At 38.2% G+C, this 16,360-nt stretch overlaps 1 protein-coding gene across 1 annotated transcript in view; it reads left to right on the forward strand.

Moving 5' to 3' along the window:
• SLIT3 (slit guidance ligand 3) overlaps positions 1-16,360 on the forward strand; it is a gene marked incomplete at its 5' end in the record, with an annotated part of 526,167 nt that overhangs the window by 15,878 nt on the left and 493,929 nt on the right. The window contains 2 exons of the mRNA XM_082006257.1: positions 9,322-9,393; positions 12,187-12,258. Of these exons, the coding sequence (XP_081862383.1) occupies positions 9,322-9,393; positions 12,187-12,258 (144 nt within the window). The remainder of the gene's footprint in view (positions 1-9,321; positions 9,394-12,186; positions 12,259-16,360) is intronic.

Consider the following 16,360-nt stretch of genomic DNA (forward strand, 5'->3'; position numbering starts at 1 on the left):
TAAACTGCAGCAAGATCGCCGCTTAACCTTTTGCTGAAGTTCAAGCAGCCCAGCTCTCAGCCTGTGTTCACACAGCATATGCTACAGCTTCCTGGTAGTCTCAGTGGCCCTTCGCTCTCTCCGATGTATCAGTGCCTTTCTTGTACTGGAGCGCCTGAAACTGGATACGATATTGTAGATGAACTGTCACAAATCCTGAATACAAGAGATTAGTCAGGTCTTTCAAATCCTTAAATACCTCTGACTACATTCTGGTCAAGGTTGGCCTTCGCTGCTGCAAGGGCACACTGCTGATGTTTGGTGGCCCAGTGGGACTCCAAGACCTTTTTCTGCAGCGCAAGTCCCTGGTCAGTCAGTGCCCCAGCTGTAATTCTTGCACGGGCTTATTTTCTCCTAGGTAGAGGACTTTACTTTTTGTCCTTCTATGACTAGGTGATGTGCAATGTTTAAAGAGTAACAGTCTTCCTAGAAGCCACTGTTGAAAAAGTCTCATGTTCCTTTATGAAGTCAGCTGTTTCTTTTAAGAAGAAAAAAATAACTTCAAAAAAAGTCTTATATAGAGATGGAATGTACCTTTTTTTTTTTAAAATGCAATGGGATTACTTCAGCTGAACATGATTTTGAAGCTTTTTGTCTTGTTCTTTACCAGTGATGTTTGTACTTGCCCAAGTGACTTGGAAACTAATGGAATTTGTGTACTTCATAAAACCTAGTTCCAGGACTTTATTTCCTGCATTGCTAAAGTTGAGATGGAAATATGTTAAATCTGAAGATATGCAGATTGTGCTGCCAGAGGGTTTTAGGGTAATGTTAAATTGAGTAGTTTATCACATAACTTTGAAGTTCTTAGATTGAAAGTGTGAGAGAGTTGCCAAGCCCTTTCTATGGAGGATTACAGTCATTTAAGGTTAAGAGGCTGGTGGCAGTCCATGCCCGTTAAAGAATGGTTAAAATAACAAAACAGATACAGGGCATGTAAAGACTGCAAGGGGTACCCAAAAGCTACTCTATGGATACATTCACACATGTGAGTGTATTTTTCTCCTTTTTAATGGGTATGCTTGTTAGCATGTTCCCAAACTAACAACAAAAGTACTCATAAAGAGAGGAGGGCTTTAGTGAACAACCTTTTGCCTGCAACCATGTAGGCAGCTTTCATAAAAACCAAGGTATTCCATGTCGCTTTAAGCTTCTAGAGTACAATAGGTAGCCAAGTGAATGGCTAACTGACCTGTGAAAATGCATGTTTCCTCCAGTTCAGGTGTGTGTTTGTGGTTACCTGCAGTAGTGATTGGGGGTTGGGAAAACAAATGAAACAGCAAAGCTTTAAAGGGATGACTTGGCTGTCAGGTGATTTGGATTGACAAAGTCCTTTAGCAGTGTAATGGCAAAACAATCAAAGCCTTGTTTCCCAAGCCTGTGTGCTGCTTGAGTTATTTGGAGGAATTGGGCTAATGAAAAATATCAGTAACTCTTTAGATTCAGGAATCGGATTCAATTGTTATCACCTGAATTTTAACTCCCACATTTTGAATGTTACTGCCAAGTTGATTTATCATTTAAAATAAATCCTTTTGAATGTATTACAAGTTAATCGTAACAAAGAATGTGTGCTATGTCCTCAAAACAGTTCTCTCAAATTTGTGGGGAAATCTGTTTTTCTTCTCTTGTTGATGAACTTTTGGAAATACCATGAATTGTGTCCTAGCTGAGGCTTGTTTTGTTGCAAGCTCTAGACAGTGTGTTGGATCCTGACCTGTTTGGTTCTTAGGGGACAAGAGAGATTTTTATTAATTCTTAAGTGCATTGTTCTGTGCAAGACAAATTCTATGCTTTGCTTGTTGGGAAATACCAGAGCATTGGGTTTTATGCTGATTTGTTTGTCCCATATGTGACACAAATGCGTATAGCTTGGGGCTGGTATGTGGTAGCCACTTTGAAAACATAGCAGGAACAGAAACTAAATTTTGTGTTTGAGGTTCTATGACTAGAAGTACGCACTGACCTTACTGATGAAGCAGTTGGACAGGAAAGAATCCTAGTGCTGTGTAACTTGGGGGAAGAGCTGCCTTTTGAAGTGTATGGCAGTTAATTCTTTTAAATACAGTATGCAGTTTCCTTACTGCTCTTATTGAATTCTTTGTTTATTAATATAAATGAGCAAACATCTGAGGACTTGAAGTTGCAGCTGGTGCCCTAGATTCCTGTCTCCTTAGATAGCAGGTTATTTTCACTTTATATGTATTTTCGTTTCATGTAATGTCTTCCTAGCTTAAAGACAAATGTATAATAAATGATAAATATTCTCCTAAATACTGCCCGTCTAGGACTTGTGCTTGTCCTTGAGATGCAAAAGCAACTGCTGCCATAAAATTCTTGGACATCAGAGGTGATCTTCGGTTTTGTTCTTAGGAATGCACCTGAGAGTCCTGTGAAAGGGAGGAAAACTTTGTTGCTCTAGAATACTTATTGACAGTGACTGGTTTTAGGTAAATGAAATACTTGTGGTTTTTCTAGAAAGAGAACTAGATTTAAGCAACTCCTTTTCTGACCACAAGCTCACAGGGTTAGGCCTGGAGTCTGGAGGTTTTCCAGAGGAGAAGAAATTGTAACTTAAAGTGCAGTATGTAGAAGCTTGTGTTAAAGCAAATACACCGCTTGCACACAAAAGACTCTCGGCCCGATGGTCTTAGTGCCTGTGAACTTGTACAGGGCCCATAGCTTACAGGCTTAAAAACCAAACAAAACCATTAGGGAGTTGTACTGGCAGCTGACTGTTTGTTCTGCTTTAGCAAAGCTCTTGACTTTGGCTTCAATGTGCCAAAGAAAAGCGTAACTAGACAACCAGAGGTAGGTCCAAAATGGGCAGCTGATTAAAAAACAAGTATAGTCTTGGAAGAGTGGAAGAGTTAGGGATTTACCTGGGTATGTTCAGGACTCACAAGTATGACGAGGGGCCAAACTTTGGATTACTTTTGGAGATGATGATGCAGAGGGGGGTTCAGCAGGTAGCAAAATGACATCTGAGTAATAGGAACTTCCTATAATCCAGTAGTGTTGTTTTGAGTTTTTGCATCCTTGTATATAAAAGGATTTGAATTCTGTATAAGGATTTTTGTTTATGTATAAGTATTGAATTATTGATTTGAAGATTGTTGCAAGACTTCAGCATTTTATTGCCTTCGTTATTTGCTCTTTTGTAAGAGTTGTAATGTTTATTGTGGTGGTGGTGTGTTGTTAAACTTGATTCTGTTCTTGCATATTAAAGAAGTGTAGGCTTAGAGCTGCCTCAGATGAGTGTATGTTTGCCAAGGTATGTGAGTCTATAAGACAGAAGCACATAGTGCTAAGTAGTAAGTGGATTTACTTCTCAAGTAAAACTATATACACAAACTTTATACAGTCCAAGGAAGAGGGCGGGGATTGAGAAGAACTGTGTCCGGATATATTGTAAGACTTGAATAGCAAAGCAGAAGAATTATCAACTGAAATTTAAGGAATGTCACAGAAGAAATCTGTGCATGCCTACTGCTGTTTGAAGCAGCATAATGGCATGCTCCAGAGAATCTTGGAGATGCTTTAAAACACTTAGAAGTCTGTCTTAAGTTCACTAGATTTTGTTTAGAGAAGAACAAAAGATAAAGCAATTCAGAGGAATTCTTGCTATGAAGCAGGATTTGCTCCAGTTGCTCCAAACATCCCTGTTTCTAACAAGTGTGTACGTTGTGTGACTTAGTCTTCAACATCTGCAAAATGTGTCTTGAATTAAATTGTTATTAGAACGTAGGAGGACATGTTTATGAGTAAAGCTCCCTTTAATAGTTCATCTGAACTGACTTTCGTGATGTCTTGTACCATTCTAGTTCAATTCATGTTTTGATTCCCGCTGAAATAATTCCTTCCATGTCTGTTTTGTTAAACTGCCACTACACCTGCATTGTCCTTAAATGTTTTATGCTAAAAGGAAAACCGGATTGACAAGAGAGACCTAATACCAAAAACTTTACTAAAAGTTGGTATAGATGATGGTTTCAGTTTTTTTGAGTGGTATCAACTTTGCTGCTGATATGCCAGAGGAGACATGTATTCCTTAATGGAGTTTTCTTAGATGATGGGGCAATATTATCCGAATGTGAAATGACAAAGAGCAGTAGCTGGCCTTGATGAGCTAGGTGTGTTGAGTAAGAGCTAAGATACACTTTGCCCCACATACAATGTAAAAGGCAGGAATTCTGCACAATAAGAATTTTATGTAGAATGAATGTATCCGCACATACGTATTTGTTGAAGTTAAATATATAAATTACATTCACTTTTACGGTGTAACTTTTCCATGTCTTTGACCCAGACAATTTCTTTTCAAAGCTGTGTTTGCTTCCAACAGTTCTTATGAATAGTGATGTGTTCAAAAGCCAACACAGATTAGATGTTAAAGTTTAGCTTTTTGTAGTTGAAACCCACTGGTGAGCCCATAATCAGCTGCCAAACTTTATAAAGGAAACATAAAGTATTATGTTGCCCACAAATACCAGCTGTAAACCACTAATGTCTGCATTAGTTCAGTAACTTCACAGTCACAAAGTTTAATTGACTAATGGGGTAACCTGTGGCAATCTGCTTCTTCGCAGCAGCCTTAGACCTGCTGTGAACAGGAGGAGGAAGTGTTACATAGTAGTTGATCAGGGCTTTGCTCTGTGTTTCTTCAAATGGTAGATAAACCTGGAGGGAGAGCATGCTGGAACAGGCAACTGTTCAGAAGGTAAATACTGCTTTTTAAAACAGAGACGGCAGTTACAATTAAATCCTAAATGGTTTAAAGAAAGTGAACTTTGTGAAGAGCAATTCTCTTAAAGTTAGGCCGTTATCCAAGTAACTTTACTTACGGACATGGAAGTCTCTGACTTGGATACTAACCTTCAGCAGGGATTAATAGAATGATTGATATTATACATTCAGTATAGGCTGTGCCAATTTGCAGGAGTAGAGAGAAGAACAATCTCAAGATATGTATTGATCGAGGAACGTTAAAGTCTCTTTCAGAAGAGGGAACTGCAGACTTCACCAGGAGAAGAATGTTGACTAGCAGGAGTGTTCTTGGGGCTGCAAGTGGGAAGAGAGGTATAGAGCTGATGTGTGGGATTGGTCTCTGAGACTGGGTGGGAGGGCTTGCTGTGTATATGATGGGAATGCAGTTCTGCATACACCTGTTCAAGATGAGTGAAGCCGTGCTGAGAATCAAGCCTTATCAAAATGGACAAAAAGCAGGGTCAGTGACACTCTGTTGCCCTGTATACCTTAGCTGACTCCTATCTGCCGTGGAGAATTCTGACCGGCTTAACGCTGTGCTTTGCTAGGCCTTTTCTGAGATGCAGGCAAGGGAAAACTGCTGAAGGAATGACGTGAAAAGCAGATGGGAAACATCATGCAAGTAAAACACAAGCTATTTATGTGTTGCTTACTCCAGGCTTAATTCTTTCCAATGCTTCTTGCAACCAGGTCACCCTGGCGCAGCACTGAGTAGTTAATGATGCACCAGGGTGCCAGAACTGAACTGAGAACAGAATAGGAAATTAAGCTGGAAAATTTGGAAAATGTAGGCAGCGATTCAAAGGTATTCCTGGAGAAAAGCACGATTCAATCAACAGGATAAATGCAAACAGGTACATGCAATGAAAGTGCCCTGTAGTTGTTTTGTGGGTTTTTTCTTTAACAGACCTTTTCAAAATACAGTTGAAATAGGTCCAAGAAGGATATTGTCTGTCTTGTTCATATAGCTGAAATGTAGGCATTTTTTTTTTTCCTCTCATGTCCTTATTATCCTTAGTTCCCATCTGTGCTAAAGAAACTGGTTTCCTGAGAGGATAAGGTTTCTTCTGTTACTTAAGTATGTCCTGTGCTAAGATGCTTAAACTAACTCTTAAAAGTTTATTCTATCTCTTTAACCATTTTATGAGTTAAGAATTTTATATTATTTTGACATTTATCGATAACCATCAGAAATATATTTCAATATTATACAATACTTCTTACTGCACTCTAGTGTATCTTACATACTGCTTCAAATCTGTTAATGTCTTGCATATGCCTTAGAAAAATTCACTGTAAGATTGATGCAAATGTTTCAAAAAGATGTGCAAAAAAACCTTATGTATTCTATCCCTATATGACTTCTATTTTTAATGGTAGCATTCAGTAAAAAATTCTCATTATGGACAACGTGTCGAATTACTGGTCTGAATTTTAGGGTTTGGGGTTTTTTCAATAGTCTGTAGTCTGTTCATTCCTCATGTTGTCCATGGCAAATTAAGCTGCCGTGTTAAAATACGGAGATCTTCAACTGTACCTGGTTTGTCCCTGGCACAAAACTTGTAGACATATAGGCTGGGTTTTTTTTCTGTGTGAACTGTGAGCTTAATCATCATCATTGCAGGCTTCTAAGTACCAGACTGCCCTCAGTTACGAAGTGGCTCGTGCTGTATTGTGTTCAGTTCTTTGTGTTGGGTTTTTTGGGGTTTTGGTTTGGTTTGTGTTTGTTTTTTCTTCTCAATTCCAGCAAGTGAATGCACCAGCATGTTAAAGGGACATTAAGAGGAGCTTAATTCCGTATCAGCTTGCATCTGCGGATTAGAGAACACATGAGAAAACAATTATGTATGTTTAGGAATATGAAGAGTTATTTCCTCCGGTGAATGAGTACAATTACCTGTGTTCATCTAAATATTTACATTTCTGATAAGTGGAGGATAGATTAGGAGAAAACTCTTTATTTTCTTTGGAGAAGTTAGTGCATAGTCCTGTCTTCTCTGAATATTGCAAATGTACCTTTTAACAAGCTTAAACTTCAAAATACATAACTGCCTTAATTTGACAATGTGTTTCCCACTAGAAAAATGAAATTTGTTGCTATGACAATTGCGTTTCAATTAATGCCTTAGAATAATATCAACTCATGTTTGCAAAAAAAAAAAAAATCTTGATTTGAAGGAAATAATCATTTGTGCTTGAACTCTCATGTATTTCTGATCTCAGATGAGGTGAAAAAAGGATGCTTTAGAGTGGCAGCCATACTGCAAGGCTTGTAAGGAACTGCGTGTATGATAGAAAACTAGTGGAAATTGTGGCAGCCGGGAGAGCTTTTTCTTCCCCCCGTAGGATGATATAAGAATGATTACAAATGATTCAACTGTTCTCAACACTTTGCATTTTGTTTGCGGTATTACTTACTAGGCACTTCAGAAGCTGTCCTAGACAGCCGTCTGTGCAGCATTTTTCAGAATAGAAACGTGGTAAATGAGGCATTCCTGGAAGTTCTGTCTTCTACCCCTTGTTTGAATTCCTTTTTGTACTTGGAGAAATAATCAACTCAAAACAGCACTTAAGAACACCCATCTGATTTTCAGAAATTATTTCAGGGTCAGGGTTTGTGCAGGTGTCATGGTTGCCGAAGGTACTTAAAAATAATACCGTAATCTTGCCTTTGTATTCTTGAATTTTACTAGAAATGGGAGAAAAATGGAAGCTTGTAAATACAGCAGAGGTGCATCCCAGTGTATACTATGCTGGAAGTACAGTAAAACTTGGTTGTATAGGAGAAGCCTCTACTTGCTGCTGTGTCTTTGTGATTTTACATTCTCTCTTAGAAAATGAATGTCTACCCTCATGGCTGGTTTTTTGTATTGGATTCCTTTCATTGGATGGCAATAGGCAACAAAATTTCTCAGAGTGTATGCTTTACAATCTCATGATCTTTAGAAGAATACTGAGTGCTTTTTTGGCATGAACATTGTTACCCCAAAGCCTTCTATCTTTGATATGTAGCAGTTTTTGGGAGACATAAAGTATGACTTGGAAGAAAAAAAGGTTTACTCCATGATTATAAAATTTAGTTTTCATAAAAGGCTTCTAGTATCTGGAAAACTGACATGCAAAACCAATTTGTGGTGACATAATGGAGAGTATATCTGTTTTTATTAATTATAAGCTTGCTGCATATTGCTTATCATGTTCAAATAAGCATGGGTGAAGACCAGGAAGAAAGAATAGCTGCTGGTCTTGTCCCTGTTGTTAGCACTAAGTCAGGTAGAACAATCTGGAGAAGAAAAAAAAACCCAAACCAAATACCAGACAACGCGGTATGTTCAACTGGTGAACTTTAGGGGTGCCTTGCAAAGGCAAGTCTAGAAGAGAGAAAACAGCAACACAGGACCTATGGCACCAGCAATTATTTGGTATACTCTTTTGAAATGAAATGACAGAAAGACTCCTTAAGTGCGGAAAGAAAAGGAGTTATTCTTGGTTTGTTTTAACTCAGAAGGCATGAAAGTTAGAGTACTGAGAGCTGTCCTTAAGTGCAGGATCAGTCTTGAAATTTTAATTAAATAGTATTTGTCTCAAGCTAGAGCATCTTATTTTGGTGTCTAATCCATTAAGATGTAAGTTTGGACATTTATATTTTTATGGTTTTTTGGTGTGCTCACTCCAGAGAAAAGCTGCAGTAAAGTGGGCAGCTCAAGGTCTGGCTACAGTAGGTTTTCCCTGTCGTGGAAAAGATGCCAGTTACTTATTAATTTTGAGTCTAGAGCATAAATTAGCACAGACTGACAGAGAGTGCAGGAGGTAATACTTGGTATGTGACCACACGAGGAAAATGTGTCGGCGCATAACAGAGGTGTTAGGAAATGGTGAGTTTAAAGACAGAAGGTGGGAATTGGCAAAGGGGAAACACACATGGGAAGCAGGTCAGTGTGATTAACAGTATCTTATGAAAACCAGCATTTCCAAAAAGCTGGGTCAGGAGGCTGTCCAATTACGATGCTTGAAAAAAAACCAAAAGCTATTCTGTAACTTTCCAAATCTTCTAGGTCAGCTGGGTAGGAGCACACTTAGGAGTCACTGAAGGCAGTCGTTACCTCCTGAAGGTCCATGTAGCCCAAGTTTCTGTGGCAAACTAAACTTGCTTGGCTTTAGAATAACCCCCGAGTTTGATCTTCATTTTGTGGCTGAGGATTCCGTTTCAGCTGGATTATATCAATTGGGTCTTCAATATATTTAGCCTCTTACAAGACTGAAGAGAAAGCAGCATATAGTGAGCACCAATACTACAAATAAAAATGGAAGAAACTTCTTGTATGACAGCAATGTACTCGGAAGAAGAGGCAAAATGCATCAGGACTGATGGCTTGCTTTCCGAGATTTTAATAGAAACATTAGTTTGTACAATTTGAGCAACTGATAGATCCTCTGGTGATGGAGATACTTCCTGTGAGTGAATTCTAGATGTCAGTTATAGTGCCTCAATGCTGGTTTCTTTTTCCCCTGCAGTGATCTAGAAAAAAATAATATCACAAGAATCACGAAGACGGACTTCACAGGACTGAAGAACCTCCGTGTCTTGTGAGTATAACACACAACTTGTCTTTCTTTAAAAGTCTATTTCAGGGTGCTAGTACTAAGAATGTCCATAATTCTAGAGATCAAATGCTAGTAATTTCTGCGTGTTACTCAGTTAATAGTATTCTTTTAAACCAAGCAACTGGAACAGTTTGTGATGTGAAATAGTAGATTTTAGTTCCATGCTGAAGTCTGACTGTAGTTTCAGAGCTCTTGTGTGTTTTTCACTGGATTTTAATAAATACTTTAGTAAAAATTTTGCTCCACTTTACAAGCACTTATGCTTAAATCAATTATACTCGAACGTTAGCAAATAGGACTTCCAGATTTTGGTCACTTCAAGATACAGTCCCATTAATAGCACTTTTGCAGAAGATTAAGCAGAACTTGACTAAGGATAGTTACAGAAGTTGCACATAAGGAAACCTGCGACGTTTTTTAGTCTAATGTGAATTAATAAATAAAAAAATTTTAGGTGGTGCTGCTTCTTGATCTAAAAGTATCAGTCATGAGCTTAACTGTACTTCTAAATTGCCTTGAACATCAAAAAGGGAAACATCAGGCTACAGAATTTGTCATTCCTGATTTCCGATTTTCTCATCTATGAACATCAAATGGCACCACTAATTGAGTGATGGAAATTAGGGCTACTTTGTAGATATTTATTGCAGTTATAAATACACCTTTTTTTCTATAAGAAAATAATCTTGAGTTAAAAGAACAAGAAATAGGTTTTAAATCTGTTTCAGTCCTTTCAGGAAAAGTTGGACGTCCTTTCTATTTAAAGTGAATTCATTTTTCGTCTTCAAATTCCTCTAAGTTCTCCTGAATTATGTCAAGTAGTCGAGCTCCCCTTCACATCAGCATAGAAGCAGACATGGGTATTGATGCCTCTGCCAGAAATACTGTGGGGATCTGGTACTTGCTTTGTGGAAATTAAGTTTATTGCATTATTTTTATATGTAAAGTAAAATATATAGCTTTAAATATTGGGGGAAACCGGACGAGAGAAACAAAATAGTTTAGAATGTAATATACTGAATTGATTGAGGCTAAGCTCTTACGTTCTTAGCGTTTCTGGAGCTCTTGTTTAAAGTAACTGTTGGTTTCTGCCTTCACTGGATTTGTATTTGGGCACTGAGGGCTCCTGCAGCGATGCAAACTTGGGAATTTCTCTGTGAGAAACATTGCTGTGTTTCGGAGACATCATATACATATGTGTGTAGATCTATGTGTTTAAGAGCTGTGGCTGGGATGTTTTTATCAAAAATGTTTGTCAAATGTGAAAGGTATTTATTTATATTAGCGGTAACCAATGGCTAAAGTTCAAATCTCTAATTTTACAAAAAAAAAAAGGAGATATCTAGTTCTGTTTACCAAGTGCCATTTACATAAACAGTGCTGACATTTTTGTGTGTGTACCATCTAGTTCACTAGCAGTATTTTACTAAATTGCTGTGCTTAATTCCAAGTTTTAGCGAACAAACCAAAAACTTAATCTTGAGCTGGTCCTAGCGCTGACAGCGGCAGGTTGGCTTTACCACTCTGCTGATTCCTTCTGAAACAAACAGCTATCAGAAGTTAAACCCACAAGTAATCTCACCAGCATCCCCTGAAAATTCCTGTCTGTAATTCTTAAGATTGCCCTCTGAGTCAGTGTTTTCCTTTGAGTATCTTCTAAAGCAAGTCCTTAAAACTGCAACTGTTGAACTGTTACAGTTATTCGGTGATAATTCAATCAATGAATTAATTGAATCCTGCCAATGAACAGGCAAGTCTTTCCTCCTGCTACCTTAACACTTTTGAACAAGTTGTCATATACTAAGAAAACATTTCAAATCTATTGGAAGACTTTTCATTCCTGTGGTGTTCCTCTCATCTCTAGCAGTGGAGTTGCTTAGATTATTTCCTTGGCTTCCATCCCAACTGTCAATACCATTTCGGAAGTCTATTAAAATACATGTACTATACTATCATTAATGTCAGTACTTGTTTTGGTTTCCTTGGTTTTCTATAGTGTCGGACACTGCCTAATGCCACTGCCATCGTTTATACTGAATGCCTTTAACAATAAGCAAAACATGCAACTGCCATCTTTATGTGAATTTTTTGTTCTGTGTTCACTGCATATTTATGTAACATGTTTGTTCAGCCTTCGAATAGTGTGATGTTTGCCACAAAAGTTATTAGGAATAAAGCCAGAATACACCTATTAAAATTATATATATTTTTTTATATTGGTTTTGTTTTCCGATGTGTGAAGACCATCTGAAACCCAAGACATGCCACTTCATTGTCTGCAGACATACCCATTTTTGTTCATTGTTTTTGAACAATACACCAGTTTTGTTCATATTTCCCTATTCTACATGTTCCTGTCATCTGGTATGTGTTTGCAGTTTTTCTTATTTTACTTTGTGCACTTTTGCTCTCTAGGAGTCTTTCAGATTTTTCATCTGTAGGAGTCACTTATCTCAATTACATTAGATAAACTAAGTAATATAGTAAGGATGTAACAATCAGCCTCTAGACCAACACCTTCTTGATCATTGGTTATGGTTATTGAAGTTTAAGAATGAAAAAGTTTACTGAATCTGGCAGTCAGAAGGCAATTTTTGAATCGGTTTCCTGCTAGTGATCAAGAGAAACAGTGCTGTTCTGTCCAGATTTTTCTAATAATCTCTAATTATAACTGTTACTGGTACTTCTATGGAAAGCAATTTTGTGGCATGTGTGAGGAGAAGTGGGGAAGCTCTTTTGTTGTCTAAAAATTAACTGATATTTCTGGAATTGCAGACACTTGGAAGAAAATCAGATTAGTGTCATAGAACGTGGAGCATTTCAGGATCTAAAACAACTTGAACGGCTGTAAGTATCTCTATTTATATACCTACCAAAAATCTACGTTTTTTCTACCTCACTGTTACTGATCATTCATAATACTACAGTATTATAAAATTAACTTCCTTTAGTTTAGGCAGGTACCCATCTCTCTCTCTTAAAGTATGCTCTTAAACACACTTGAATTTATATTGCATGATAACAGATACTTGAAATAAAATGTACAATTGCTTGCCAAAGAAATACAACTGCTGGTGACACCAGAATCTTAATGACGTTATCAAAAGGATATCTGGGCAACTCTTAATGCCACGGATACGAGTGAATGCCAGGGTATCAGGCTAGACTTCGGGGAGAAAAGACTAGATTTCCTCTGCTTTTGATGGTAATTAAATTTACTTATTTTTTTAAAAGGTGAATATAAGAGGTCACTTAATACAGAATCCGATTTATAGAAAACTATTGGCCCTGCAGGAGTATAAATTTAAATATCAAAAAGTACAAAAGTAATGGCATATTGAATTGCTACTCTTAGTTGGGTGTATTGTTTAGCATTATCATGAAGCTAGGTTAATTTTGTCTCCTTATGAGAGCAGAACAAAATCTCTGTAATACTGAAATACTTCAGGGAATTATGCTTTGTTAGAGGTAGGTGACTAGAAAAAAATCACATGCTGGTTTGGAATGCATGTTTGTTAAATAGAGAAGCAGGTTTTTTTATGCTTGATTGTCAACTCGGTTATCTGCAAGGCATTTGTTGTAGGACTTGGATTTTCTAATTGATATTTTCTAAAGTAGCTTTCAAGAGTTGCATTCCTACTAGCAATTGTTCAAGAGGTCTGGAGTATTGAGCGTATGCTGCACTAAAACTGTTTCAGACGATCTCAGGATTTAGGTTTGCATTTAAGTTGTTTAACTAGTGCGTTGAATTTTTTTATACAAATTTGCTCAGGATTTTTGTCTTGAATTACAAAGCTTCATTTATGGCAATAAGAGAGATAAGTTTTAAATTCCGATTATAACCCATTTTTACAGTGCCTGGCACCTATATTCAATTAGACAGCACATACAGGACAAGAGTTTTACCATAGCTGCTGTATTTCACGTTTCTTGTCAGTAAAAAATAATAACGAGCTTAACTTTCGAAAATAAGCATAGTCTGACACTGTAGAAAACAGTTCGTTCACATTATAGCTCATCTTTGAGAATCAGTATCCTAAGTCCTAGTTTTAAGCTCATCTTATGTACGTGTCTGTACATACATATTTTTTTAAAAAAATCTTTCTTGTACAGATAAAGATAGATTGAGTTAAACTATAAAATGGCTTTTGAAAAACATCTGGGAGAAGAGCTAGCTATTAGTAACGAGAAATGATACTCAAGTATCATGTTAATGTGGTGTTTTTCTGTAGAGGCTGCTGTGTTAGCAAATGAAAATAATGTATTTTGCGAAACCAGAAGTTCGGAAATATGATACCTTTAATGTTGTCTGTTTAAGTATGTGATGTTTGAAAGTCGTACTACTTTTTCCTGTGTGAACTCTTAACTTGGCCTGTTAAATATACTGTATCTCTGCTTTTCTTTTAGGATTGCCTGTCATAAAAATATTTCCTAAATGAATGTAGTATGAAAGGGAGGCCTGGAAACTTGCAACTTTTTGGTATTTTAGCTTAAATCATTTTTAGGACAAAACTATAAATCTGATTTTTTCACTATGAGTCAGTAGGTTTTGGAGAGTGAACTGTGGAAAGTTTGGCATAACTTATAAAGGCTAAATTGCAACATTTTAGGTAATATTAAAGCTATTTTATTAAGTATTGTCAAACATTGCAAGATGTTAATGAAGAAAGTATGATGGTTGAATTTTAAAAAACCTGGCTTTCTTCCATTTAATCTCTTTCAAATAACAAATAAAAATTGCTTATATTGCTTTGATTTTGGAATAATGTTCTTTTTTGATCTATTGAAGTGGATGCAAGAGTAATCAGTAGCTTATTTTTAAACAAAGCAGCTGTATTGGGTCAGACTTTAAAAAAACAGGAGTAACTTCTATTCCTGGCAAAATACCATGTGTCAAGGTCTTTCATTCAAAGTAACAGTGGAAGTATATTGTTCACTCCCCACCCCATATTAATCATTCAAAGGGCATAACCTTAGGTGAACATTATTTCACGGAATCACAGACTCACTAAGGTTGGAAAGGACCTTCAAGATTATAAAGTCCAACCATTAATTCAGCGCCACCATGTCCCCTAAACCATGTCCTGAAGCGCCACATCCACACGGTTTTTGAACACTTCCAGAGATGGCGACTCCACCACCTCCCTGGGCAGCCTGTTCCAATGCCTGACTACCCTCTTGGTGAAGAAATTTTTCCTAATATCCAATCTAAACTAATCCAAAACTGAACACAGGATTCAAGGCGTGGCCTCACCAGTGCCGAGTACAGGGGCACGATCACTTCCCTACTCCTGCTGGCCACACTATTCCTGATACAGGCCAGGACGCTGTCGGCCTTCTTGGCCACCTGGGCACACTGCCGGCTCATGTTCAGCCGGCTGTCAACCAGCACCCCCAGGTCCCTTTCCGCCGGGCTGCTCTCCAGCCACTCCTCCCCAAGCCTGTAGCGTTGCATGGGGTTGTTGTGACCCAAGTGCAGGACCCTGCACTTGGCCTTATTAAACCTCATACAGTTGTCCTCTGCCCATCGATCCAGCCTGTCCAGATCCCTCTGCAGAGCTCTCCTACCCTCCAGCAGATCAACACTCCCACCCAGCTTGGTGTCATCTGCAAACTTACTGATGGAGCACTCTATTCCCTCATCCAGATAATCAATAAAGATATTGAACAAGACCGGCCCCAGAACCGAGCCCTGGGGAACACCGCTTGTGACCGGCCGCCAGCCGGATTTAACGCTGTTCACCACAACTCTCTGGGCTCGGCCATCCAGCCAGTTCCTCACCCAGCGAAACGTAAACCTGTCTAAGCCATGAGAGAGTATCTCCGGGAGAATGCTGTGGGAGATGCTGTCAAAGGCTTTACTAAAGTCCAGGTAGACAACATCCACAGCCTTTCCCTCATCCACTGGGTGGGTCACCTGATCATAGAAGGAAATCAGGTTGGTCAAGCAGGACCTGCCTTTCATGAACCCATGCTCAATATATTTTCACCTGTCTTGATATTGAAGCAAATCCATCATTATTAACTGAGTAAATTAGCAGAGTTTTCTTTGAAATGTCCTGCGTAGCAGTCTAAGTAAATTTTAGATAAAATGTCTGTAAGGCTGTTAGCCACTGCTGCCAGAACCACCATGATAATCACTCTCTAGTTATTTGGAATTTACCCTGTTTTCTTTTTTTCATGTTTTTTAAATTTTTTTGCTGTATTAATGCTCCGAATACCAATGGAGTATCTAAGGGCATTATTTAGGTGTAGGACAGGATATTATCAACATGGTATGTTAGCTTAATAAAATGTGCCAATATCAGTTGAAGGAAGAAGCACGTAATGCAAGGCGTGTTAATGTGACACAGTACAAAGTTGAGAAATGAAGTCATGTGGAAGGTAGAAGCCACTTGTTTCTTTGGCATATTTTTACTCAGTTTTCCAAGTATGCAGGGATTTTAACCATTGCTTCTTAGCGAAATTCCATGTTTTTACTATAAGTTGTTCTGCTGAGTCCTAAGGTTCAGAATTCTTGAGAATATCCAGTGGCACTCACCATAGTGGAAAACCAGACATGTTTCTAGTGGTTTTATTGCAATAAGGTTCTATATCTTTTCTTCCATAATATCAAGAATAGCAGTGAGTTAGCTGACCATAAAAAGGCAAGCAGTTAGGAGACGATAATAGCGGGTATAATGGGTGCGTACAGCTTATTACTTTCTACTTGTTGCGCTGTTGTTGAGCCTCAGACAAACCAGCGACGCTCTTGTGCGGCGCAGTGCCGCCGTGGGGAAGCTATAAAGCTTGTAGAGCCTATGCGTCAACGGGACTGCTATGTCTGAGGTGCTAGAACGACTATGGTAAGTCTCCTCCCAGGCCTGTTAGCTTCTCCCAGGCTTCTCTAGCTGTCACCTCTCCTTTGGCTCCAAAGCGCTGCTTTCTAAAAAAATATTACTAATTGATG

The sequence above is a fragment of the Phaethon aethereus genome (genome assembly GCF_964289735.1).
Source record: "Phaethon aethereus genome assembly, chromosome: 14".
In the NCBI taxonomy this organism is placed as follows: Eukaryota; Metazoa; Chordata; class Aves; order Phaethontiformes; family Phaethontidae; genus Phaethon; species Phaethon aethereus.